The 24,422-nt window shown below is 49.4% G+C and overlaps 1 protein-coding gene and 1 non-coding gene across 2 annotated transcripts in view; both read left to right on the top strand.

Annotated features, from left to right (window-relative positions):
- The window catches only part of NOC2L (NOC2 like nucleolar associated transcriptional repressor), a 107,444-nt gene that overhangs the window by 74,678 nt on the left and 8,344 nt on the right, over positions 1-24,422 (top strand). Inside the window, exons 16-17 of the mRNA XM_060259440.1 lie at positions 864-977; positions 5,191-5,326. Coding sequence (XP_060115423.1) covers positions 864-977; positions 5,191-5,326 — 250 coding nt within the window. The remainder of the gene's footprint in view (positions 1-863; positions 978-5,190; positions 5,327-24,422) is intronic.
- On the top strand, positions 8,013-8,087 carry TRNAA-GGC (transfer RNA alanine (anticodon GGC)). The gene has a single exon. It is a non-coding gene; the product is annotated as a tRNA-Ala (tRNA).

Genomic DNA, 24,422 nt, shown 5'->3' with positions numbered 1-24,422 from the left:
TCTATTGAATCAAAAGCACCCTTCAAATCGATGAAGGCAGCATATAATTTTTTTGACCCGGTGTACATATAAGTCTGAAGCGCATGTTTGTTCCCCTTTACTACCCACCAACTGTTAACCATGAAAGAAATCCAGGGTCTTGATGCCATGTACTGATGAGCGCATGTTGAATGGATTACCTACAGGGTGCAGTGAACGTTCACTTGGGATATGTGGGAAGACAGCCACAGTTTCTGATCCCAACCCTTGTTGGATTAGACCAGGGGTGGCCAAACTTGCTTAACATAAGAGCCACATAGAATAAACATCCGATGTTCGAGAGCCGCAAGACATGAACATCAGATGCTAGAGGGCCACAAGGAAGGCAGGCAGGAAGGCAAATAGATGGGGGTAAGGAGGAGGAAAGGAGAGTGGAAAGAAAGCAACTTTAAAGGCATTTTCCAAGCCACCGGCTGGCTTGGAGAAGTGATTTAAAGAGAGAAATGCTTCTCAATGCTGGCTGATGGGGCGGTGGGGGCTTCGAGAGCCACACAAGATGTGTAAAAGCCACATGTGGCTCCCGAGCCACAGTTTGGCCACCCCATCTCAGACGAAGCGCGTGTCGAGCTTTCTCTGTGTGGACCCCTGCTTTTTCAGAGGCCCCCCCTTTCCCCCAGAGCCCTCTGCATGTACATGTCTGCAAACAAAGGCTCCATGCATGTGTCCTGCTGGGGAAAGATGGTTTGGAGGCCAAGCTTGTTGACAGTTGATGGTTTGGAGGCCAAGCTTGTTGTTCCTCTCCCCTCCCCGATCCCTCAGCGAGATTGTTTTCAGGTGATTGCTGACACTTTAACACTTAACTTCCCTCTCTCCGTCGCCTACAGGATCAGTGGGAGAAGGCAGTCAAAGAAGAAGGGACTCCGTTGATGACTTACTATGCACACTGGAAGAAGCTGAGGGAGAAGGAGATACAGCTGGAGATCTCGGGCAAAGAACGGGTGAGGGCGCCAGCTGCGGGAGTCTGCCCAGCCGGGCGGGCAAAGTTGACTGCAACTTATTGATTGACTCAGTAGAACAAAGTAGGAGTTAGTTGGCACCTTTAAGACCAACAAAGTTTTATTCAGAATGTAACCTTTTGTTTGCTAGATGCAGTGTGCTTCTAGCACACGAAAGCTTACATTCTGAGTAAAACTTTGTTGGTCTTAAAGGTGAAAATTGACTCCTACTTTGTTCTGTTGCTTCAGACCAACACGGCTGCCCGCTTGGATTTATTGACTCAGTGTATATCTTGCAAGGCTTAACTTGGATCGCCCAGGCTAGCCTGATCTCATGAGATCTCAGAAGTGAAAAAGGGGCAGCCCTGGTTGATATTTAGATGGGAGATCACCAGGGACTCCTGGAACGGATGGGGGGGGGGGAGGTGTTGCTAGACTGAGGCAGGCAACAGCAAACCATCTACATTCATCTCTTGTTTTGGAAACCCTACAAGGTTGCCATTGGCTGCAACTGAGGGCACTTCCCACCACCACCTGTTTTGCTTATTTTGCATAATTTATGCCATAGTTTTTATTGCTTTTCACAAGTTATTCCAGGGTTTTCTCTTTTTTTTAAGCAGAAATGCACAGGAACACAATTCCGGCTGGCGTTTGGCCTAATATGCAAATGTGTTCCTGCTGGGCCTTTTCTACAAAAAAGCCCTGTGTGAAACAATGGTGATGTCAGGGGGTGTGACCTGATACGCATATGAGTCCCTGATAGGCTTTTTCTAAAAAGCCCTATGTTGAACAATGGTGATGTCAGGGGTGTTGTCTAATATGCAAATGAGTTCCTGCTGGGCTTTTTCTACAAAAAAAGCCCTGAGTCATTCCATTTTTGCTAAACACAAGGCAAGAAAAAGCATTTGAAGAAGAAGAAGAATGCAAATTTATACCCCACCCTTCTCTCTGAATCAGAGTTTCAGAGTGGCTTACAATCTCCTTTACCTTCCTCCCCCACAACACACCCTGTGAGGTGGGTGGGGCTTAGAGGGCTCTCGCAGCAGCTGCGCTTTCAAGGACAACTCATACGAGAGCTATGGCTGACCCAAGGCCATTCCAGCAGCTGCAAGTGGAGGAGTGGGGAATCAAACCCGGTTCTCGCAGATAAAGAGTCCACATACTTAACTACTGTACCATACTGGCTCTCCATTTGTTAGGCAGAGCGTTGGATCGCTGCCTTCTGGAATCTCATTCAGACAATTTTCTGGCTTCCCGTGCCTTTTGCCAGCTGTTAAGTTAAGGAAAGTTATTCCTTTGTAATCATAAGGGCTAGAAACGTCACTTTTTTAAAAACCTGATGTCCTTAAGGATCTTAATTTCACAGCTTTTCTGTGCTTCCAGGGAACTGCAGAATAAGGAACCGCTTGTAATATATCTTTTGGTGCAAGAGCTTCCAGCAAGGCAGTGAAATGAGGCTGGATTCCCTATGCAGGTTAAAAAATAAGAATAACAATAGCCTTTTGATCTTTTTTTTAAAGAAGAGGCTCTTCCCCTGCCCCAACATAAAACGGAGCGTGCCCCTTCCCCGGAGCCATGAAGCATTGAAGGCAGTTGAGTGAAATACAGAAAGCAGAGGAGGGGGCTGGGGAAGTTGGTCTGCTCAGTTAAATCCTAATCCTGGAGGAGATTTAGGGTCAAGAAATGGACGGCACGAGCAGGTGTAGCCCCGGCTCCAATCCGCTCTTCTGGACCATAGTCCTTTGATGGGCCCTGACTGCTTTGAAGTTAGAACCATTCCAGTGGAAGGACCGGTTAGGGTCAGAGGAATAATTCCTTCCTCTGTGCATAATTCATGGCATCCCCATTATTGCAAGGACTGTTCAAGCTGCAAAGAAGGCAGAATGCTGAACTAGGGTGTGAAACGAAGGGGCAGGATGCGTGTGTTGAGAGTCTCCAAAACTTTACAGGAGAAATAAAAAATTTACAGGAAAAATAAAAAATGTTGTACAGCTCAGGGTTACATGTGACCAATGCTCCCTCTACGCTGTGGAGTCTTGTGAGCAAAAAGTTCTACTTTGCGAGCTGCTGGCATTAAAGTTGTGAGCTGCTGTATAAAATTAGCTTGCTCTGGGGCCATTTTTCTTGAGCTAAGACGAAAACATGTGAGCCAGAGGCTGAAAAACTGTGAGCTAGCTCACACTAACTCAGCTTAGAGGGAACACTGACTGTGACCCTAAACATCAGCATATCAGTTGCAGCCTCTCCCCAGCCTGAATTCAGGTGTCTTTATTATCAGGCTTCTGTGTTTGTGACTTTTGAAGTTTTGCCTTGTGTTTGTGGGGGGTGGGGGAGGGTATTGCCAACATTCTGGGATGTCATCTTCTGCCTCCTCTTCTAACACACTCTCTGACAAACCCCCCATCTTAATGCAAGGGAGCTTTTAAAAAGCAGCTCCCCACACCCCAAAATGGCAGTCTGTGATGGCTCAGAACGATCCAGATTGTCTGTTAGCAGACTGGCAGGCAAAGGCTAATATTCCCCTTTTTGAGATGAGGACAATTTTATTAGTAACATATGGTAATAAATTTCAATTTCTTACATCATTAATAATTACTTTTTTATCTATCCCATATATTACTTTCTGCCCACCCCTCCCCCCGTTACTTGACCCCTGCCGGCGGTATATACTTAAAATCTTAATATTAAAGGTACCCTTAATTAATAAGAACCAAAATTAATATCCTCCTCCCTCTTGTACTTAGTCATTATCAGAAATTGTCCAATGTCCTTTTATTTTCCACTCTTTTTCTACGTATCTTCTGAACTTTTTCCACTTCATCTTAAATACTTCTAAATCATAGTCTCTTAAGGTTCTTGTTAACTTGTCCATTTCACTCCATTTCATAACTTTTACAATCCAGTCCCATTTCTCTGGTATTTTTTCTTGCTTCCACAACTGCGCATACAATGTCCTAGCAGCTGAGCAAGAACCAGATTCAAGTTCTATCTTCTTTTGGAAATTTTTCCATTTGTAATCCCGACAGAAAAGTCTCTGCAACTTTGTTAAATTTGTATCCCAAGATCTTAGAAATCTTAGATTTCTAAGATTTCTAGGACTTTTTCTTTTATGGAGGGGTCAGTCCATGAAAGGATTGAATTATGCCAGGGATTTGGGCCGGGTGTTTGGCAAATGAAACGCACATGGAAAAGATGCGAAGTAATGCGCGTTATGGAGGAAAATCCCAATGCAGTAATCCCAAACCACTCTCCCCCCCCCCCCCCAAAGTGTGTTCTGACTAGATCAGGGGTGTCGAACTCATTTGTGATGAGGGCTGGATCTGACATAAATGAGACCTTGTTGGGCCAGGCCATGTCAGGTTGGGTCGGGCCGGGCCTTGTGTGTACCTATTTTAAGATTAGGTAGCAGAGGTATAAACTTTATAAAAGACACAAACACAAACATATATTTTTAAAAAAGCGTAAAATATGCTTAAAACGTTAGCAATCTTTGGTCTCAGCCAGTAGAAGGAAGAGAGGCTTGGCTCATTAGCTCTACTGTGCAATTGAGAGAGCCTGGAAAAACAAGGGAGGGGCCTCAGCCAATGGAGAAAATAGAGGCTTTGCTCTATAGCTCCTGTGCAATTGAGCAAGCCTCGCAAAAGCAAGCAGTTATGCAAAAGGAAGCAAGATAGAGGGAGAAGGAAGCAGATGCCATCCAGCTGCTCGGGGGCCTGATTCGGCCCCCGGGCCACATGTTCAGCACCCCTGGACTAGAAAGTTAAAGTTTTGGAAGACGCTTTGATTGGTGCATGAAATTATACAAACTTCCTTCTGATGGAAAAGCCAAGACTAGGAGTGAGCAACAAAATGTGTTTTTTGCCTTGACCTAAGTAGCCCAGACCGACCCAGTCTTGAAAGCTCAGCAGGGTCAGTCATGGTCTACATTTGGAAGGGAGTCCAATAAGGAAGTCCAGGGTTGCTACCCAAAGGCGCAGGCAATGGCAAAGCACCTCTGAATGTCTGGAGGGCTGGAAATATTAGAGATACCAGGGTCGCTTTAGACACGCACCCACGGGGGATTTTGACTTGGGTCATCCTGATGCTGGGAGAGCAGACCAAAGGATGCCTGCAGTGTCATGCTTTGCTTCTTGTGTTGTTGCAGCCACAGGGGATTGGCTTGCTGAAGCCTGCTTTTTCATTTACATGGGTCTCCCTTTTCCTTGCTCCCTCGCAGCTTGAAGAACTGAACTTCCCTGAAATCAAGCGGAAGAAACCAGGAGAGCAGAAAGAGGAGGACAAGAAGGAGTTCAAGGACCTCTTTGAGATGAGCAGTGACTCAGATGAGGAGGCCATCAGCTTCTCTGTCAAAGGTACGGAAGTCCAGCTGAGTTGGTTGGGAGTCAGATGGAATGCCGGAGTGTGTTACAGGGGAAAGGTGCGATTTGCTTGTTGGCCACTAGGGGTCTACAGTTAATTGCCAGATGTGCTGCAAATTCTGGGCTTCCCGGAAGAGAAATTTACTTTGGAGTGCTGTGGGAAACTTCCCTTGTGCAATCCAGCTGTTTTCATCTTTCTCTACTGCAAAATAATTCTGCAGGAAAGAACATCCATTTTATCTGTCATCCCACTGGATACTCTGTGTATATGTGCATGTATTTAAAATTTTAGGATGCCAGCTATTTTGAGAATCAGGTATGACAGAAAAGGTCCATCTTAAATGCAGAACTGCGCAGAGGGGGAAAACAATTTTTTTTTTCTGTATGCTTATCTGTTGATTTAAAATGATGACTGTAAGACAGGGGTGGCCAACGGTAGCTCTCCAGTTTTTTTTTGTCTACAACTCCCATCAGCCGCAGTCATTGGCCATGCTGGCTGGGGCTGATGGGAGTTGTAGGCAAAAAACATCAGGAGAGCTACCATTGGTCACCCCTGCTGTAAATCTCTTCGGCTGAGCTGTTTGACAGATTTCAGATGGGCACACAAGTCCAAAAGCGGCTTCAGAAGCAGAATTGGGAACCTATTTACAAAGAAAATGTAAAAGTTTTGCTTCTGTTGTGGCAGACACATGAAGTTCTTTAACCAGGGGTGTAAAACATGTGGCCCTGGGGGCCAAATCAGGCCCCTGGAGGGCTCCTATCTGGCCCCCAAGCAACTGGCTGTCATCTTCTCCCTCTCGCTTGCTTCCTTCTGCATCACAGCTTGCTTTGCAAGTCTTGTTCATTCACACAGGAACTACAGAGCAAAACTTCTATTTTCTCCACTGGCTGAGGCTCCTCCCTTGGGGAGGAAGGGGGGGACGGAGAGCTTGCTTTGCTCTCTCAATCGCACAGCAGAGCTACTGAGCCAAGCCTCTCTTCCTTCTATTGGCTGAGGCTCCTTAAGTAGTTTTTTTTTAAATCTTGTTTGTCTGTGTTCTTTATAAAGTTCATACCTCTGCTACCTAAGCTTAAATATGTACACACATGGCCCGGCCTGACATTTATGTCAGATTTGGCCTTCAGAACAAATGAGTTTGACACTCCTACTTTAGACTGAATGCAAGGGCTTCATTATATGGTTGATTGAACTGATTTCCCCCCCCCCCCCAACTGATAGATGCCTTTTATGCAGTGGAGGAGCAAGGTTGGTTGCTTGTTTTGTTAGCCTTTTAAAACTTATTTTAGCAGAAGTACTTATAAAAAGCATGAATGCCTCTTGCTATCTGAGAAGAGACATTGCCTTTTCTGAGATAGGAAGGAATGTCTCTTCTGAGATTAGCGGGTATTCATTTGAGGAAGGGCTCTAGCCCAATGATAAAGCACCTGCTTTGCATGCAAAGGGTCCCAGGTTTATTTATTTAAAGCATTTATTAGTCATCTTCCTCCCTTCCTTGTAACCTCAAGGTGGCTTTTAAATATAGATAAAATTGAATACATACAATAAAATTGAAAATGCCCTGCTCTGATCTCACCAGATCTTGGAAGCTAAGCACAGCTGACTCGGGCAAGTACTTGGATGCGAGATCTCCAAGGAATACCAAGACTCGGAAGGCGGAGCAGGCTTTATTCAGCCACCTTTCTAAATGTCCTCCAGTCCCCCAGTAGGGGTCAGTCACCAGAGGTCACCACGACTTCCAGGTGCACACACTTACACATGCACATATAAATACAAAAATACCCCAACCCCCCCCCCACCCCCAAAAGTGAAAAACCAGAATTTAAGATCCCTACTCGGGACCACTAGTAGCAAAATCAAATACAGTCCTAAATAAAACAATCTTCAGTGGCCTCCGAAAGACTGACAGTGAGGGGGGAAAGCTTACCTCCCTGGATTTCCAGAATTGTGGGGCTGCCACTGAAAAGGCCCTCCCTTGCGTCTCCACCAAATGACTGACTGGACACTCAGGAGGGCCTTCAGACCCCTGGCATTGTGACTTAGAAAATCTGGGGCAGTAGGAGGTGGGGTATCCTCTGCTAGGGGGCATGGAAAGCTGTTGCCTATCAGAGTCGATGGTACTGATCTACATAAACAATTGGTCTGAGGGCTTTTTTTTTGTAGCAGGAAGTCCTTTGCATATTATGCCACGCATCCCTGATGCAGCCAGTCTTCCAAGAGCTTACAGCAGGCCCTGTACTAAGAGCCCTGTAGGCTCTTGGAGGATTGGCCACATAAGAGGGGTGTGGCCTAATATGCAAAGGAGTTCCTGCTACAAAAAATAGCCCCCGGGTCTGACTGAGCATAAGGCAGCTTCATATGCTGAATAGCAAGGGACCTTTTCCCCACAACTTTCGAAGCTATTGCGACTGACCAATCAAGACACCTTTTATGATGATAATCCCAAGGTGCTTCATTGCCTGTGCAGAGCTTTTGAGCAAAAGAAGCACAGTCGCTAAGCACTGCAGCTGAGCTTGCAGGCATTCTGTGAACATACAGCTCACACCCTGTACAAGCCGGCCATTGCTAGCAAAGGACAAATTCAGCAGCGTGAGCACCTGGGCTTCCATGTGAAAGAGGCAGCAGCAAGAGTGTAAATTAGGAGTGGCCAAACTTGCTTAACGTTAAGAGCCACATAGAAGGGGAGGGACGGTGGCTCAGTGGCAGAGCATCTGCCTGGCAAGCAGAAGGTCCCAGGTTCAATTCCTGGCTTCTCCAACTAAAAAGGGTTCAAATAAATAGGTGTAGAAAACCTCAGCTTGAGACCCTGGAGAGCCGCTGCCAGTCTGAGTAGGCAGTACTGACTTTGATGGACAAAGGGTCTGATTCAGTATAAGGCAGCTTCATATGTTCAATAAACATCAGATGTTTGAGAGTCGCAAGAAAGGAATGTCAGATATAGGGAGGGAGGGAGGAAGGAAGGAAAATAGATGGGGAGAAAGAGAGAGTGAAAGGTGGCAAGAAAACAACTTTAACTTTAAATGCATTCTCCAAGCCATTAGCTGGCTTGGCTTGGAGAAATGATTTGAAGAGACAAATGCCTTCTCCAGGCTGGCTGACAGAGTGGGGGGACTTCAGGAGCCACACGATATGTGTGAAAGAGCCACATGTGGCTCCTGATTCACAGTTTGCCTTCCCGCCCCCCCCCCCCCCCCCCAAGTGTAGATCTTGTGATAGGCATTACTTGAAAGTGTAAAATTTCATGTCCTGGAGGGAGGTGAATAAGGTTTCCAGTGGCCAGCAGTCTGACCGGCAATGCTCTATGCAACTTCGTGTTCCACACCTGTGACTAGCAGCATTCACATGTTGTTAGGTATTCTCACAACAAAAATATATGTTTTTCAGAAGTTAAAATCAGCAGAGTAATGAACAGAGACAGAGTCCATGTGTATGCTTGAAAGGAAAACTGCTTTACTTAAACTAGCAAGGGAAAAGGTACATTGGGATCATAGAATCATAGAGCTGGAAAGGGATCTCTGGGGTCATCTAGTCCAACCCCTGAAAACAACAGAGACTTTACTACTAGAAAACTACAACAAGGAATGGTGCTTCTTCTCCAAGCAAACGAAGACCGGAAAAGATACTCCAAAATGCAGAATAGCTGGTACATCGATTTCCAAACACAACATTAAAGTTCAGTTGATTTAACTGAGACCTCCTACACGATTTGCCGGCTTTCTCACTTGATGACAGATTGGTTCCAGGAAACACATGCGACTTCCTGCTGAGTAACAAAACACAGTTAACTCTATACTTACTGAAGTGTTCCAACTTGCCAAACCCAACGCACAGATCCTGTCATTTATGCCAAATTGCTGGTTTTTAAAATTTGCTTTTCTTAGTACTGAATTTTGATCAGGTATTTTGATTGAGCTGAAGCTCAAATACTTTGGCCACCAAATGAGAAGGGAGCAATCCCTGGAGAAGATCCTGATGCTGGGAAAGACAGAAGGCAAAAGAAGAAGGGGACGGCCAAAGATGAGATGGCTGGACAGTGTTACGGATGTAACAAACAGGAATTTGAGCAGACTTCGGAGGATGGTGGAAGACAGGAGGGCCTGGCGTGACTTCGTCAATGGAATCACAAAGAGTCGGACTCGACTGTGCGACTGAACAACAACAACAACAAATTTTGATTGTGGGAGGGAAGGCGGCATGGTATAGTCCAATGTTGTGAGATCTCAGTAGCAATGCAGACCCCATATTTGGAGGGGAGACAACTGAGAAAGACCCTGCAGAGGAAAGCAATGTCAAACCACCTCTGCTTCCCACTCGCCTGCAAAGCCCCTTGCTAGGGCCGCTGCAAGTCAGTTGTGATTTGGCGACACTCAGGGCTTTTTTTTGTAGCAGGATCTCCTTTGCATATTAGGCCACACACCCCTGATGTAGCCAGTCCTCCTGGAGCTTACAGTAGGCCCTGTAAAGAGCCATGTAAGCTCTTGGAGAATTGGCTACATCCAGGGGAGGTGTGGCCTAATATGCAAAGGAGTTCCTGCTACAAAAAAAGCCATGGTGGCACTTATGTACATATTTTGATTACTTTTTGAGCCAGTTTGGTGTAGTCGTTAAGTGTGCAGACTCCTATCTGGGAGAACTGAGTTTGATTCCCCATTCCCCCACTTGCAGCTGCTGGAATGGCCTTGGGTCAGCCATAGCTCTTGCAAGAGTTGTCCTTGAAAGGGCAGCTGCTGTGAGAGTTCTCTCAGCCCCACCCTCCTCACAGGGTGTCTGTTGTTTGGGAAGGAGATAAAGGAGATTGTGAGTCGTTCTGAGACTCTGGTTGGAGAGAAGGGCAGGGTATAAATTTGCAGTCGTCTTCTTTTTCTTTAACAGCAGCATACAGTGCAAAACTGTCCTCCTTCCTTCACGGCTTCCAGCGGTGTTTCCCTCCTATCCTCCCGTTCCTCTCTGCAGCATTCTCTCCGCCTTAGAAGAAAGCTTTCACGTCCTTCAAAACCCCATAACGACGAATCAGGCTTGGATTAGCTAACTGGAACCTCTTTGTGCAGAAACTCTCTGCCAGAGACTGGGTAGGACAGACAACGAGGGAGCGGGGGCCGTTCCATTCCTGCTGGCAAGTTCCGAGGGTCACCTGGCTAATGGGTGCAGAAAATCGGATGCTGAGGTAGACTGATCTGGTCCAGCAAGGCAGATTTTATGTCGGCCGCATGTGCGTTTTTCAGTATGCAATTCTGGATATATGTAATTTTTTAACTTTGGTGCAACATATACAGCCAACCTTTCTTGCAGCGCTGGTTGGGGAGGGGGGGGGAACGACGCGGAGTGCTGTATCGATTTTGATCCGCTTGCTCTGCGGCCTCCGCAGTCAGCACTTTCCCTCCTGACTCGAGTTGAGTGCAGCTGCCGCTTCGGAAGAGGCAGAAGCCCCGCTGGTCGTCTCTCCCCCCCATGCGGTGATGGGGCAGCGGGTCGTAGCAGGGAACGGTGTTCGGCCACCCCCGGGAGGCGATCAGGACGCGCATGGCTGAGCCGGTGACGCCGCCTGCTTTTCGGAAGCTGCCAGCCCGACGCCGCTGTCCTCCCCGAGAGGAGTGAGGCGGGGGAACTCCTGTCGGCACAAGGCAGGCAGGCAACGTGAAACGAAGTGACACATTTTGGAGCCTGGCTAGCCTCCCTCGGCGGAAGGACAGCGGGAGCTGTCACAGCTGGAAACCGCTCTGCTCCCTCGCTGGCTCCTCTCTCTGCCAAGCGTGCTGGAGCTGGCAACGTGTGCGGGGCGGGGGGTGGGTGGGGGTGGGAAGCAGCTGAGTGCTTACAGCAGGCTAGCTTAGGAAGTGGGGAGACCGGAGGAGTGTTACAGCCCTTTTGCAGTTCCAGCCCCCTCAACTCACTGGACTTGTGATTTGTTTACACCTTCTAGAGAGCCAGTTTGGTGTAGTGGTTAAGTGTGCGAACTCTTATCTGGGAGAACCGGGTTTGATTCCCCACTCCTCCACTTGCACCTGCTGGAATGGCCTTGGGTCAGCCATAGCTCTGGCAGAAGTTGTCCTTGAAAGGGCAGCTGCTGTGAGAGCCCTCTCCAGCCCCACCCACCTCACAGGGTGTTTGTTGTGGGGGAGGAAGGTAAAGGAGATTGTGAGCCGCTCTGAGACTCTTCGGAGTGGAGGGCGGGATATAAATCCAATATCTTCTTCTTCTTCTTCTTCTTCTTCTAGAGCAGGAGTGTCGAACTCATTTGTTGTGAGGGCCGGATCTGACATAAATGAGACCTTGTTGGGCCGGGCCGTGTATGTACCTGTTTAAGTCTAGGTAGCAGAGATATCAACTTTATAAAGGACACAGACAAACACAATTAAATATATTTTTTAAAAAACTTAAAACGTGCTTAAAATATTAGCACTCATTGGTCTTAAAGGTGCTCTCTTTGTATTTCTCCCATGGGCTCCAGGGAACTGGGCAAAGGAAGGTCTGGCTCTTTCCTTCCTTCCCTAGGAGACCAGGAGGGGGAGGATCCTCAGCCAATAGAAGGAAGAGAGGCTTGGCTCAGTAGCTCTGCTGTGCGCTTGAGAGAGCCCAGTAAAGCAAGTTCACCCTTCCTCCCCAAGGGAGGAGCCTCAGCCAATGGAGAAAATAGAGGCTTTGCTCTGTAGCTCCTGTGCGATTGAGCAAGCCTGGCAAAACAAGCTGTGATGCAGAAGAAAGCAAGAGAGAGGAAGAAGGAAGCAGATGACAGCCAGTTGCTCAGGGGCCTGAGAGGAGCCCTCCGGGGGCCTGATTCACCCCTTGGGCCGCATGTTTGACACCCCTTTTCTAGAGGACTAGAACCTTAAAACAAAATGGGAAGGCACCTGAAGCCATTCTCTATAGAGGTGGCATGAAAGTTTCCTAAATTGATGAGTATGCGGATATGGGATTCCCAGCAGAACCCCTGAGCTTCACAGTGCGTCTTGGGATTCATTTTGCTAGAAGAAGAACGAGAATTCGGGCCTTGTTGGTACCAGATAAAAGGAAGTCCTTCACCCAAAGGGTGGTTAACACATGGGATTCACTGCCACAGGTGGTGGTGGTGGCTGCAAGCCTAGACAGCTCCAAGAGGGGATTGGGTAAACATATGAGGCAGAGATCCGTCAGTGGCTATTAGCGACAGAGTATTGTTGGAACTCTCTGTCCGGGGACAGTGATGCTCTGTATTCTGGGTGCTTGGGGGGGGAGCACAGGGGAAGGGCTTCTAGTGTCCTGACCCCACTGGTGGACCTCCTGATGGCACCTGGGTTTTTTGGTCACTGTGTGACACAGAGTGTTGGACTGGATGGGCCACTGGTCTGATCCAACAGGGCTTCTCTTATGTCCTTATGTGACACAGAGAGTTGGACTGGATGGGCCATTGGCCTGATCCAACATGGCTTCTCTTATGTTCTTCTGTGACACAGTGTGTTGGACTGGATGGGCCATTGGCCTGATCCAACACGGCTTCTCTTATGTTCTTCTGTGACACAGAGTGTTGGACTGGATGGGCCATTGGCCTGATCCAACATGGCTTCTCTTATGTTTTTATGTGACACAGAGTGTTGGACTGGATGGGCCACTGGTCTGATCCAACATGGCTTCTCTGATGTTCTTATGTGACACAGTGTTGGACTGGATGGGCCATTGGCCTGATCCAACAGGGCTTCTCTTATGTTCTTCTGTGACACAGTGTTGGACTAGATGGGCCATTGGCCTGATCCAACATGGCTTCTCTTATGTTTTTATGTGACACAGAGTGTTGGACTGGATGGGCCACTGGCCTGCTCCAACATGGCTTCTCTTATGTTCTTCTGTGACACAGTGTGTTGGACTGGATGGGCCATTGGCCTGATCCAACATGGCTTCTCTTATGTTTTTATGTGACACAGAGTGTTGGACTGGATGGGCCACTGGTCTGATCCAACATGGCTTCTCTGATGTTCTTATGTGACACAGTGTTGGACTGGATGGGCCATTGGCCTGATCCAACAGGGCTTCTCTTATGTTCTTCTGTGACACAGTGTTGGACTAGATGGGCCATTGGCCTGATCCAACATGGCTTCTCTTATGTTCTTCTGTCCAACACTCTGTGTCACACAGTGGCAAAAAAAGTTTTATATATATATATACACACACACACACACTGTGGCTAATAGCCACTGATGGACCTGTGCTCCATATTTTTATCTAAACCCCTCTTGAAGGTGGCTATGTTTGTGGCCGCCACCACCTCCTGTGGCAGTGAATTCCACATGTTAATCACCCTTTGGGTGAAGAAGTACTTCCTTTTATCCGTTTTAACCTGGCTGCTCAGCAACTTCATCAAATGCCCACGAGTTCTTGTATTGTGAGAGGCTTCTTTGGAAGAGATGCAGACAAGCTAAAATGGAGGGGGGGGAACAGTCAGACTACTTGTGTCAGTTTTCATCCCGTTAAGAGAGCCAGTTTGGGGTCGTGGTTAAGTGTGCAGACTCTTACCTGGGAGAACCGGGTTTGATTCCCCACTCCTCCACTTGCAGCTGCTGGAATGGCCTTGGGGCATTCTGGCAGAGGTTGTCCTCGAAAGGGCAGTTTCTGTCAGACCTCTCTCAGCCCCACCTACTTCACAGGGTGTCTGTTGTGGGGGAGGAAGATTAAGGAGATTGTGGAGGGCGGGATAGAAATCCAATATCATCTTCTTCTTCTGCTTCTTCTTCTATCCTTCTGCACCTTTTCTCACCAAAACTGTCTCCCAGAGCAATGTTGCGGAATACAAAGGTAACAGAAATGGCAATGAAGCCTCCGCAGAAGCCGGGTCTGGACAGCTGCTGTGGGGAGGGAGATCCGAACCCAGGGGCCAGGAGGGGAAGCAGAGAAGCCGGAGAGGGACACCAGAGTAGTGGGTGGTCAGAGGAGGGCCATTGAGGACCCGTCCTTGCCTGGGGATTGAAAGCAACCAACGTGCCCCTCTCAAGGCTGAGCTTTCTTCTGCCTCCGTCAGTAAACCAGATAACGCCATAGTGGGCGACCTTCTCCCTCACTGAGGCGCCTGCCTCCTGTTTATGGCTCAGCTTTGGTTTCGTGCCTGTGTTCAGATGAGTGGAAAATAAGCTGTTAATGGCTAGGAAATTACCAATTTTCAGTTAATTAGCAGCCGCTCACAGCCCCTCTCCCCTTTTTTTTAATTAAATATTGCTGTAGTTAAGCACTCATTAGCGTTTTATGGCTTCCATAATCTCCACGGAGCAAGTTCCTCTCGAGAGCTGGCTGGCTCCTTCCTGACAGTGAACTGTTGGAGACTTGGGATGCAAAGGCTTGTCACCTTCTGGTTATTAAAGGGGTATGGCGGAGCGGCCCTGTCCTCTCACCTCTTTTTCTGGGTGGTGACGGAAAGTTTGCGCCAGAAGTCTTTGGATGCTTTTGTTCTGTGGCTTTCTTGGAAACTGTTGGCCTTTAGAAACGTGGGAGAACTGTCGGCAGGCCTTTGTCGCCCTCCAAAAAAGATACGGGAGTTGGAAGAATAGCTAGATAATTGAACTGACCTGATCATATTGAATCAGGGAGAGCCAGTTTGGTGTAGTGGTTTACTGCGCGGACTCTTATCTGGGAGAACTGGGTTTGATTCCCCACTCCTCCACTTCCACCTGCTGGAATGGCCTTGGGTCAGCCGTAGCTCTTGCAGGAGTTGTCCTTGAAAGGACAGCTGCCGGGAGAGCCCTCTCAGCCCCACCCGCATCACAGGGTGTCTGTTGTGGGGGAGGAAGATAAAGGAGATTGTGAGCCGCTTTGAGTCTCTGATTCAGGGAGAAGGGCGGGGTATAAGTCTGCAGTCTTTTTCTTCAGTCTAAGCAGGGTCAGTCCTGGTTCGTGCTGGGGTGGGAGACCACCAAGGAGGTCCAGGGTTGCTACGCAGAGGCAGGCAATGGCAAATTACCTCTGAAAATTTTTACCTTGAAAACCCTACTTGGCTGCCAGATGTCAGCCTTGAGTTGACAACGCTTTCCTCCACCCCCAGATGACCAGTCAAACAGCAGCCTCTTGGAGCCAGTTTGGTGTAGATCTGGAGAACCGGGTTTGATTCCCCACTCCTTAGCATACAGCTGCTGGGTGACACCCTTGGGTTAGTCACAGTGCTCTCAGAGTTCTCTCAGGCCCACCTACTTCATAGGGTGTCTGTTGAAGGGAGAGGAAGGGAAGGAGATTATAAACTGCTCTGAGACTCCTTGAGTGAAATCTCCTCCTTGAGTCCAATCTCTCCTCCCCCCATCCCTCCCTCATGAACTAAATTTGGCACAGTTATGCCATTTGGTCACTAAAAAGGTAAAGGTAAAGGTGCAAGCACTGGTCGTTTCCGACTCTGGGGTGATGTCACATCACGTTTTCACAGCAGACTTTTTTATGGGGTGGTTTGCCATTGCCTTCCCCAGTCTTCTACACTTTCCCTCCGGCAAGGTGGGGGCTCATTTTACCGACCTTGGAAGGATGGGAGGCTGAGTCAACCTGGAGCCGGCTACCTGAACCCAGCTTCCGCCGGGATCGAACTCAGGTTGTGAACAGAGAGCTCGGTTTGCAGTACTGCAGCTTTACCACTCTGCACCATGGTCACTACATGCCTACTTTTTCTTCTTTGCCATTGCACTCTCCAGTGCTATGGCAGCATGAAATGTAGGCTCTTGGGTTTTTTTCTAAAAAAAACTTCCCAAGTGTGATTTTCCAAAGGACTGGCAAAAAGTGTACAAAACACCTCAGAACAGCCCCCCCTTCCCCCTTGTGCCTCTGGCTGCCTTGAAGTGAAGAGCTCCCAGCTCCCGCTGCTTGTGTTGACGCTGAAACAAACTGCTGCATGTTTGGATTAACCCAGCCAGGGCAGCAAACGTTACCAGACATATCCCCTAAATCTGCAGAGGAACCCTGCTGTCCCCTTGCAGGAAAAAGTGGCCAGAGCGCGGACTGAGGCCGTCTGTGTTGAAGCGCCACAGCTGTGGGAATTGCAGGGAGGCCACCGGAGCCTGGCTATGCGACCCCGTCGGCTGGGGGGACAAGCCGGGGGTGGCGGGTTGGGGAGAGGAACCGTAGTTACTCTGCATTAATTAACACGAGAGTCCCGGAGTGTGAGCTTTGGGGGTGACAGCGCAGCGTGGAGCTCTTCACACTCACACAGGCTTCCAGATCTCTGGTTTCCTTCGGCAGAGAAGCTGTGACATTTGACTGACTTCCTTGAGTCCTCTCGACGTACCGTTTGAGTGACTTGCCCATGGGCCTTTTGGGAAGCCGGTAGCGGAGCCGGGGGTCTTAACCCCGGTTCTCCAACACACACAAACACACACACACACACACACCCAGTCTCCCTGTTACCTATCGATCCATCTGTCTATCTGACGTAGCGGCTAAATTGACCGGCGGTGCCAAGAGCGGAGGAAGGGAGCCACGGTTCTGTAAGGAGAGGGGGGGAGAGAGAAAGCGCGAGCGAGAAGGTCAAGGGGTTTGAACGCCTCAGGCCAGAGCTGCGCCGAATTTCCGAGAATGAGGCGATATAGCAAGATGGCCTCCCTCGCCTGCCAGATTTGATCAATGGCCTGTCTGTGGTCGCGGTGGGGAGAGGCGGCAACGGACGCATTCCTCTCATTTACCGGCTGACGGAGCTCTGGGAGGGGAAGGCTGCTGCTGCGGGCAGTTATTAATGGCTCGGGGAGAGGTGGTGGATTGCCTTGTCATGAGGCAATTAAAGCCGGGAAGAGCTGCTTCGTCGGCTGCGGCGTCTCTCCAGGCTCGGCCCGTAATGAGCGATCTGTCCGCATTAGGCGACGGCGGGCCTCTAATGAACTTTAGCGGGTTTCTTCATTTATCCCGCGCGTAATCATATTACGCCAATTTAATGCGGGGCGAGGCGGGGGAGGGGGAGTGGCCGAAGCGTGAGGAGACACCTCCCCGCCCCCCCCCCCGGCCCCCCGTTCGTTATGGGAACGAATTTTCCGGGGTGTGACTGCGCATACGTGATTAGCAGGCTCAACCAGGAATCAGCAGCAGCTCGGGAAAGGGGGGGGGAGATTGGGACAGGTTCGTTTTCTTGGGTAATTAGGGAGCCACCCCAAATGTCAGCAGATAAGAAAATGGGGGTGAAGGAGAAAGAAAGAGGGAGAATAGATATGTGTAATAACCGAAGATGATTATCACAGATCCTCCACACATCCCCTCTTCCCCCCCCCCCCCCCGGGCTGCTTCCTTCTCTGTTCCTCATAAGCGGAGTTCCTATCTCTCGTTTTCGGCACGGCGACTAAATGAAAGGTGTAATTCAGTAGAGGGGTGTGTGTTCTGCTTGAAAATGTAGTCACACTCTTGAATGTGTAAAGTTGGTTTTAGATCTCTGTTATTTTTCACTTTGTTCCAGGGCCTGTGGGGGATCCTTCCATTCCTCACATTCATATCCCGTCCTTCCTTTGAGGAGCCCAGGGTAGCCTATGTGGACAAGGGACATTTTGCCCCTCACAATCACCCTGTGACATGATTACTCTTATTGCCCTGAGGGCAGCCTGGGAGCTTTTACACACAGACATGTGAAGCTTCCAACTGAGTCAGACCCTCGGTCCATCCAAGTCGGTCTTGTCTACTCAGACCGGCAGCCGCTCTCCAGGGTCTCAGGCGGAGGTGTTTCCCGTCACCTGATCCTTTGTAAGTGGCAATGCTGGGGATTGAACTTGGAACCTCCTGCTTGCAAAGCAGATGCTCTGCCACGGAGCCATGGTCCCTGTGGGCCAGACTAAGGACTTGGACTTGAACCCGTCTCCCCCCAGTTCAAAGCCAACATTTTGAACACTTGACCACACCAATGTCCTCTCTCAAGGACGACTCTCATTTTCTGCCCACAGCGCCTTTTGGAGTCTTGCTAAACCGTGGCTGAGTGGGCATTTGAACTCAGATCACGTGATCCTGTGCTCAGGTCGCCTGGTTATTTTCATTCAAGAATATCCTCCAAAAGGAAGTGCTCAGTTCCCCTTTGCAATCAGTTAAAGCTAGTAAATTGCTGCCACTGCTTGCCCTTAGCCAAACGTCTTCTCAAAGGCAGGCCTGTATAGACTTGTACCCATTTCCCAGATGAGGGAAACGGACCGCTGAGCGGCAAGAGGCAAAACTCTTAAGAGCTGATCTGGATCTGACCAAATGTCTGCAGACGTTGTGCGGGCAGCCGCATGCCTTTGCGAAGCCACTGCCGGTGGCTTTAACTCGTGGCTTTCCAAAAGTGAATTGCATGTCACATGAAGAAGATGGGCGCTGAAACCTGGGTCCCGCGTGAATGGAATCTTCTGTCCAGCCGGGGAAGGGCGTGGTGCTCTGTTTGGCAATGACGCCGCTTCCGCCGGCCTTGTTCTTTTGCCAAGAGTAGGACTGGCGTGCCACAAAATCGCCGTGCCCGGAAGGGCAGTCATCCTACAGCCTGCCGGTATCCACTGCCCACATGGCATGAAACAACTCTCTGCCTGCCTGGACTGCAGACAGTTGGGGGGGGGAATTGTGGGTGGAGGGAAGACACGGGAAATTTCCCAGGCTCACCTCTCCACTCCCACAGTGCCTCCAGGAAAGGTTTAATAGTTAAAAGAGATCGACCACTGCCTTTGGAGCCCTCGCTTTCCTGCCTCAGTTGTGTTTAAAGAGATCTGGCTAGCAGGGACTGGGTGGGGTGGAGTGGGGTGAATGCGCTTGGCTCCGAATTTGCGGGGGGGAGACTGGCTCATTCTACATCTGTGAGGATTTCCAGTGGGAATTGTGTGCGTCACAAAGAGAGATGCCCCAGGGGGTGATACTGCTCTTCTACCCCAACGCAGCACGCATCCTCATCTGCCATTGTCTCCAGCAAGGAGAGGAGGATGTGACGTCACAGGAGAGGGTGCTGAATTTGGGAGGCCACAGGCCTGGTGGTGGGAAGTGCCATCCAGTGACAGCTGTAGAGTTTTCAAGGCAAAGGACGGAAGCGGTTGGCTACATAGACTTCCTTGGTGGGCTCCCATAGACTATGGCTGCATAGACTTCCTTGGTGGGCTCCCATAGACTATGGCTGCATAGACTTCCTTGGTGGGCTCCCATAGACTATGGCTGCATAGACTTCCTTGGTGGGCTCCCATAGACTATGGCTGCATAGACTTCCTTGGTGGGCTCCCATAGACTATGGCTGCATAGACTTCCTTGGTGGGCTCCCATAGACTATGGCTGCATAGACTTCCTTGGTGGGCTCCCATAGACTATGGCTGCATAGACTTCCTTGGTGGGCTCCCATAGACTATGGCTGCATAGACTTCCTTGGTGGGCTCCCATAGACTATGGCTGCATAGACTTCCTTGGTGAGCTCCCATCCAAGAACTAGCCAGGGCAAACCCTGCTTAGATCTGACAGGATTTGGGATAGGATAGGCCATCTGGGGCGGGGTGGGCCAAATACCTGCACGATTTCAGGTTCTTGGTTCTCTGGTCCCATGCAGCACCCAGCGATCTAATAGCCTCTGTTCCTGAACCTGATACGAGTGAGCGATCAAGGGCCTTTGCATTCTGAAGAGTTAGCGATGTAGTCTTCCTTTATGTCAGGGTGTTGGCATACTTAGTCCTTCCAGGGGTCGTTTTGTAGAAAAAGAGGTGCAGGAGCTCATTACTGCAACTGATTTGCATAACTCATTTCCTGTTGCAAAGAATTTTATTGTTATTGTGCATATAATCGGGGGTGGGAACAGTGGGAAGAAGGGAAAAAGGGGAAAGGGAGAAGGAGGGATGGGAAGATGTATTTCTCGAAACAATAAATGTCTTCACTCTCTTTCGAGCCATAGGTGGTAAACTTCTAAACTAAGTATAAGGATGGCATTTCAACACCTTTAAACTCTATGAAAAAATCCCATTTTCGTTACTTCTTTATCCACTCATAGACAGGGGTCCTTCTCTCCAACACTTCTTGCTTAGGTTTATCAATGCATAACTCACTTCCATATGCAGCACACCCCCTGACATTACCGGAAGGTGTACTAAATAATATCAGCTCAGCATCTACCTTAAAATGCTTCTTGAATTATAATTGTCATCATAAAACCTTACTCCCGTCAGACTTTTTAAATTACATTCTCCTGTGTCGCCGCAGTGGCATGATGAAGATTTCAGTCTGCCTGCTTTATATGTTTCAGTTATTTCCCCATTTTGTCTGTGGGGGGAAAAATGATTAGAAAGTTTGTCCAATCTTAGAGTTCAGCAAAATTCTCACAGGGGGTTTGAACAGTGGGGCCCAGAAGCAAGTATTGGGGGTGAGGGAGAGGGAGAGAAAGAGCCCGATAACATTTAGAGCTCCGCTCCTGTGAGCTCCTGCCCAAAATGAGGCCTGAATGATTCAGAGGGTTTCTTAGGAACCCGCACCCCCCCACCCCGGCCAGGGCATCACTGCCCCAGGAACTTAATAGTCTCAAGTTTTAGCAGAGGGGAGAAGAGGCAGTAAAGGGAGTTGCCAGGGGAACAGGAGTCGGGTGGGAAGGACTTGTGTTTTCTACCTGCTTCAGTTTTGCTATGGAAAGGGGCAGGGGGGAGAGAAAATCTGGAGGTTAAGTCAAAGGATCCTGGGAATAGGAGAGGGGGGCGGCACCATGCAAGTCATCCAGGCATAAGGGGCAGCGAGGGCAAGCGGCCAGCATTTAAAGCATGTCGCCGTAATGCTAAAAAAGAACGTGAGGAATATTAATAGAGCGAGCCCATCTGGCGGCTCATCGTGGGTGGCATTCTAGAAACATATTAAAAGGGCTTTTTAAAAAAACAACAAAAAATTTAAATCGATCCCCTTTGAAGCCTCTCTCTGTCTCCCTGCACATGTGTGTGCGTGTGCAAGCGTGGGCGCTCTCCAGCGAGAGAAGTGTGGAAATTAATCAAGGTGTTGGCTTTGCAATTGCCGGCCCCAGCTGGGCTCCGCCGGAGCAGCAGTTCGGGTGAGTTTCTATCACAAGGCAGCGACTGCCGCTGATAATCCTTTTCCCGCCAGCGGCGCGTGATGAATGGGGGGAAGAGCCCGGTGTTTTGTTTCTGCACTCTCCTGCTCTCGCGGAGATAGGCTGTTGGGGGGGCTCGTCAACATTATCTGCGGAGGAAGGCAGCGCGGCCATCCATCTTGCGGCCGGGGAGCGGGGCGGGGGGAGACGGTGGCACCGGAATTGGAGTCGGGTTGGGTTTGGGGGAGAGGGTTCTTCAGGTCCATCCAACCAGTAATTTTCTAGCAAGAAGTCGCCTTTCTGTTCTCTCCAAATCTTGTTCTGTGTGTGTATGTATGTGTGTGTTTGTGTGTGTGTGTGTCCTCTTAGCATTTCCACTGAAAGCTCCCCCCACTAAGAACGAAGACCATGTGAAGTGCTGGCTTGTAGCCGGCTTATGGTGACCTCGTTTTTGGGTTTTGAGGCAAGCGGTGTTCAGAGGTAGTTTGCCATTGCTTGCCTCTGCAGTGCAACCCTGAGCTACCTTGGTGGTCTCCCATCCAAAACTAGTCAGGGCTGATGTCCATCAGTGGCTATTAGCTGCCGTGTATAGATCAGGGGTGTAAAACATGCAGCCCCGGGGGCCGAATTAGGCCCCCGGAGAGTTCCGATCAGGCCCCCAGATAGCTGACTATTGTCTGCTTTCTTCTGCATCACAGCTTGCTTTGCCAGACTTGCTCAATCGCACAGGAGCTACAGAGCAAAGCCTCTGTTTTCTCCATTGGCTGAGGCTCCTCCCTTGGGAAGGAAGGGGGTTAGAAATAGCTTGCTTGGCCAGACTGTCTCAATTGCACAGCAGAGCTACTGATCCAAGCCTCTCTTCCTTCTGTTGGCTGAGGCTCCTCCCCCTCCCGGTCCCCTGGGGAAGGAAGGAAAGAGCCAGAGCTTCCTTTGCCCAGTTCCCTGGATCCCATGGGAGAAATACAAAGAAAGCACCTTAAAGACCAACGAGTGCGAATGCTTTAAGCATGTATTATTTTAAGTTTTTTTTAAAAAAATCTTTGTGTTTGTCTGTGTCCTTTATAAAGTTTATATCTCTGCTACCTGGCATTACATTTTATGACATGCATGGCCTGGCCCAACAAGGTCTCATTTATGTCAGATCTGGCCCTCATAACAAATGAGTTTGACACCCCTGGAATAGATGGAACTCTCTGGGGCAGTGATGCTCTGTATTCTTGGTGCTGGGGCGGGGGGTAACAGTGGGAGGGCTTCTAGTGTCCTGGCCCCACTGATGGACCTGCTTAACGGCACTTGTTTTTTTGGCCACTGTTGGACTGAATGGGCCATTGGCCTGATTCAACACGACTTCTCTTATGTTCCTATCATTCTGTTTAGCTTCTGAGATCTGACAACATTGGGCTTGTCTGGGCCATCTGGGTCAGAGTGGAAATGATGGTGAGAAGTGGTGTCAGGCAGCAGTCAGCTTATGGTGACCTCATAGGGGTTTAGAGGCAAAAGAGGGACAGAGGTGGTTGGCCATTGCCTTCTTCTGTGTAGCAACCCTGGGTTTCCTTGGTGGTCTCCCATCCACCTGCTAAACAAAATCCTGTGAATTTAGGAGGAGGTATTTGTGAATTTCCTGCATTGTGCAAGGGGTTGGACTAGATGACCCTGGAGGTCCCTTCCAACTCTTGTGATTCTATGATTAAGATGGGAACCACCTGTCACTCAGAAGCCCTGCTGGGCAGGGGCTTGGACCATGGGGTGGGCACCAGCGTCCCCTCTAAGCTGAGTTAGTGTGAGCTGGCTCACACCCTTTTAGCCTCCGGCTCACACATTTTTGTCTCAGCTCATGAAAGATGGCCCCAGAGCAGACTCATGTATGCAGTAGCCAAATGCCTCGCTCACAGCTTTAATGCCAATAGCTCATGTTTGCTCACAAGATTTCGCAGCCTAGAGGGAGCATTGGCGGGCACCCTGTTGGGGAAAGTCCTCAGAAGAGCCCCAAGCCACAAAGGGTCACTGTTCTCACATCTGAATTTGTGCAGAAGCTTGAGGCGCGTGGCGTCCCAGCCGCTTGGGATATAGGGAGATCACCAATAGGCCATGCTGTTGTCTTTGCTTTGTAGCTCAGCGAGAAGGGTGGAGTGGGAACCATCAGGGCTGGGAACTAGAAATAGTTTCTTCCCCTCCCCTCCCAATTGATAGGACTAGAGAATCACCTTGAATGCCTAAAATTCTGCTGCACAAGCGACGCGGGGTGTGACTTGCAAGGGAGCAGGCTGGAAGCTCTTTGGAGGAAGAATGAGTTCTTGGAATCCTCCTTCCTGCTGTGAAAACGCTGTACAGACTTGCCTTGTCCTGAGATTTGCATTTGTTTTAGATGGACGGAGCAAGGCTGCTAACAAGAGGACATTTGGAAGGTCATCCGTTCGAAGGGCCACATGCCTCGGGAGGGCCTTGATGGCACTGAACAGATGCCGCCTTCTTCCAGTTAAGGATCTTGAAAGGGCAGCTGCTGGGAGAGCTCTCTCGGCCCCACCTGCCTCACAGGGTGTCTGTTGCGGGGGAGGAAGGGAAAGGAGATTGGGAGCAGTGTTCCCTCTAAGCTGAGTTAGCGTGAGCCAGCTCACAGACTTTTAGCCTCCAGCTCACACATTTTTGTCTTTGCTCAGGAAGGATGACTCCAGAGCACACTAGTTGATGCAGTAGCTCACAGTTTTAATGCCAGCGGCTCACAACTTTAGTGCCAGCAGCTCACAAAGTAGAATATTTGCTCACAAGACTCTGCAGCTTAGAGGGAACATTGTGAGCCAGTCTGAGATTTGGAGTGCAGGGCGGGATATAAATCCAATGCCATCATCTCCGTTGTCATCGTTGTTGTCGTCTTCTTCATCTTCATCATCCTCATCTCCGCCGTCGTCTTCATCTTTGTCTTCTTCTTCCCTGCTCTCTGTGCTCCCTCCTTCAGAGGCGAGGCAGATGGGCGACTACAGAGAGGCCGTTTCCGGTGGCGGCTTCTGCCTTAGGAATGCTCTCCTCCGTGAGGCTTGCCTGGCGCCTCCTATCAGTGTCTGGCCAGAACGTTTCTGCATTTGCAGGCTTTTAAACGAAGGGTTTCCATCTTTCCCATCATTTGCAGATGTTCCGCCCGACAACTGTTCTCTCCGTTTTGGCTGAGG

Source organism: Heteronotia binoei, chromosome 18 (genome assembly GCF_032191835.1).
Source record: "Heteronotia binoei isolate CCM8104 ecotype False Entrance Well chromosome 18, APGP_CSIRO_Hbin_v1, whole genome shotgun sequence".
NCBI classification, from domain to species: domain Eukaryota; kingdom Metazoa; phylum Chordata; class Lepidosauria; order Squamata; family Gekkonidae; genus Heteronotia; species Heteronotia binoei.
The sequence above is the reverse complement of the archived record's forward strand: the minus strand, read 5'-3'. Positions and strand labels throughout refer to the sequence as shown.